This window comes from Agrilus planipennis, unplaced genomic scaffold (assembly GCF_000699045.2).
Source record: "Agrilus planipennis isolate EAB-ADULT unplaced genomic scaffold, Apla_2.0 scaffold271, whole genome shotgun sequence".
In the NCBI taxonomy this organism is placed as follows: Eukaryota; Metazoa; Arthropoda; class Insecta; order Coleoptera; family Buprestidae; genus Agrilus; species Agrilus planipennis.
In genome coordinates, this window is record NW_020438965.1 from 1 (window position 1) to 1,321 (window position 1,321).

At 27.3% G+C, this 1,321-nt stretch overlaps 1 protein-coding gene across 1 annotated transcript in view; it reads right to left on the reverse strand.

Moving 5' to 3' along the window:
* Positions 1–432: 432 nt before the first annotated feature.
* The window catches only part of LOC112904659 (protein flightless-1-like), a gene marked incomplete at its 3' end in the record, with an annotated part of 5,566 nt that continues 4,677 nt past the window's right edge, over positions 433–1,321 (reverse strand). Inside the window, exon 10 of the mRNA XM_025975298.1 lies at positions 433–559. Within this exon, the coding sequence (XP_025831083.1) occupies positions 433–559 (127 nt within the window). The remainder of the gene's footprint in view (positions 560–1,321) is intronic.

The following is a 1,321-nucleotide window of genomic DNA, read 5'->3' on the forward strand; positions in this document are numbered from 1 at the left end:
TATTAACAAAGTTTTTAGAAATCCATTCACGAAAAATATTCAGTTGCTTTTTGGGAAACTTTGGGAATATATTTTTGTTTTTTCTCTTCAAAATTGTAAATGCCAGAAATATAATATTTTTCCTGTTATACATTTGAGTAACTTTAAAATTTGAAAAATAAAAATGTGACGTGAACAATATACAAATTGTAACTACAATAATATTTTTTTAAACTACTGCAACTAACAACTGAGAGCAGTATTTACGGTAAACTTAATTTCGGAAAAAATGGATTTTTGACCCGCATCTACGATTCTAACATAAAACAAAATTAACCACAATGTACTTCCTGCACATTACAATTATTGTTAGCTATAATTTTTGTACTAATGGAAATACATTCTTATTTGTATCATTTAAATCTAAAACAAGGAAGTGTTTAAAGGATGTACCTGTGATTCAGTTCCTTCTCGAACCCTCGTGACCATTGCAAAATCGGGACGATCAATCATGTTGAACAGTTCTTCTGAAAGTTTTACTGCGGCAGCGTTTACTAGTCTTGTAGATTTTTTGCCTATCCTACAAAAGACGATTAAATATTATAAACAAATACAAATATTTGCATACATGTATGAGAATATGGTTCCCTTAAATTATATTTTAAGGTAATAAACTCACGAAAACGTTATTAAATATAAATATCATAAAATTTTGTATACTTCTTATTTATACCACACACAGTACAATTTAAAGTGCGTCAACGGTACAGATTAGAGATATAGACTTAAACATGCCATTTTTTTTAACATGGTGTTTTATAAAGCGACTAATTAAAAAATGACAGACACTTATAATTTGCCAACATTCTAGAAAACGAATATCTATGCAATTTTTTATATATGATTAATAACTTAATAATGAAACGTAATTAGTCACAATAATTAAAATAATTTATCATACTCAGTTGCTTAATACTTATTACCAGTGCCTGAAGATGATTGAAATTGATGGGCGAAAACAGTAAAAAAGTAATGAGCTGGTCGATCATTGCCAAAATTAAATTTGAATGATTAAATGAAATTGAGGAATGTTTTAACAGACATTTAATGCGAGTGGAGATATTAAATACTTAATATCAGTAATTAATGTTATGTGTTTAAATGAATATAAATAGATATCAAAAAATGTAAATTAAATCTAAAGTACATTTTTTACACTTACCATACAAAAACATCAACATAGCAGTCTAAAATATACACATTTTTGCTGTTGAGAAGATTTTGTGTAAGTTTTCCATGAGGTATTTCCACTTGAGGTAACTCTAAATAGCCCATTCCTAAT